Below are 1,330 nucleotides of genomic sequence, written 5' to 3' on the forward strand. Positions count from 1 at the left end.
CATCCATCCACCCACCCACACATCATCCACACACCCATCCGTCCACTTACCAACCGTCCATCCATCCACCCACCCACCCAGCCATTCATCCATTCATCTCAGGGTTTCACATGTGCTAGGAAAGTGTGCTTTCACTGAGCCACACCCCCAGCTAGGTGAGCGGATTTCCCAATCATTGCCTGGGAGATGAGCCTGATCACAGTTGTAGTAAGATCTACGCTGTGACTCCCGGTGTGTTTGGTGGTATGGTGCGTGGGTCACAATCTGGAGATTGGGACTTGGGGTCCCAGGTGGACCATCCTCATGGACAGAGCCATCCTCAGTGGTGGCAGCCTTGAAGGCGAGAAGATCAGAGGCCTGGATTTAGAGTGCTCGGGAGGTGTTGAACAGAATTGTGTGCTTAGTGATGCATTATTTGTGGAGAGTAAGTCTGGGTTCTGTTGGAAGCCACTCAGAGACCTTCGACCGCATTTCTAGGAGGTTTCAGCTAAGTGAGGTGAAGGGCAGGTAAGACCTCTTGCTGCTCAAAAGAAGGAATGCCCCAAACCAAACAGAACTGTCCTCACCAGAAGAGCCTTTGACTTCTACCATCCCCTTTCATTTACTGCAGGCACCAGCTTGGAGAGTCCCGTGAGAGCAGGACAGTAGCTTCCTGGTTCGCCTGGTGCCATACTAACGCCGTTCTCCCAGGATGGCAGCTTCTGGCCTGTTGCCCACCTGTGGTGAGTCTTTGAGGTCTTGTCCTTAGAGACTGAGTGGGTGCGGTCCCTGTGGTTTGGCGTATGAAAGGGCCTGTGCAGCCGTGAGGCAGCTGCATGGGAGGTGGGTGAGCTAGAGAGTGGCGGGAGCCCCCCGATGGCTGGTTCAGGGAGAGCACTGTGTGGCTGGTGTGGGAGGCGGGCAGTGATGGGGAACCTTGCTTTTATTCCTTATTTTGATGAATTTGAGCAAGGCAATAGCTCCACCCCCCCCCCCAAAGCTTCAGGTTTTTCATTCATGAATTAAAAACAGATACCGATTGAGCATCCATAATCCCAAAATCCAAAACCTGACACCACAGTTAGGAAATTCCACCCTGGCGCTCTTGAGTTGTAGTTAGACCTCAGGCATATTGAAAATTTCAAGTATGTAAAGTAGCTGTGAACCATGGATGAAGTTTGGGTTTAGGGTTGGGCCCCATTCCAGGACAGCTCTTTGTATCTATACAAAGCTGGAAGCATCTGAAATCTAAAGTATCTGTGGTCCTAGCTATTGGGTACTCAACCTGTGTATTGCTTCTTACAAGCATATAGACCCAACACCTGCTTTTCTCTCTTCGAGTGGAGCTGGG

The 1,330-nt window shown here is 51.2% G+C and overlaps 1 protein-coding gene across 1 annotated transcript in view; it reads left to right on the forward strand.

Annotated features, from left to right (window-relative positions):
* Positions 1-611: 611 nt before the first annotated feature.
* The window catches only part of LOC102015326 (zinc finger protein 317), an 8,507-nt gene continuing 7,788 nt past the window's right edge, over positions 612-1,330 (forward strand). Inside the window, 1 exon segment of the mRNA XM_005405549.2 lies at positions 612-722. Within this exon segment, the coding sequence (XP_005405606.2) occupies positions 692-722 (31 nt within the window). The 5' untranslated portion in view covers positions 612-691.

This window comes from Chinchilla lanigera, unplaced genomic scaffold (assembly GCF_000276665.1).
Source record: "Chinchilla lanigera isolate Chin_1 unplaced genomic scaffold, ChiLan1.0 scaffold00094, whole genome shotgun sequence".
NCBI lineage: Eukaryota > Metazoa > Chordata > Mammalia > Rodentia > Chinchillidae > Chinchilla > Chinchilla lanigera.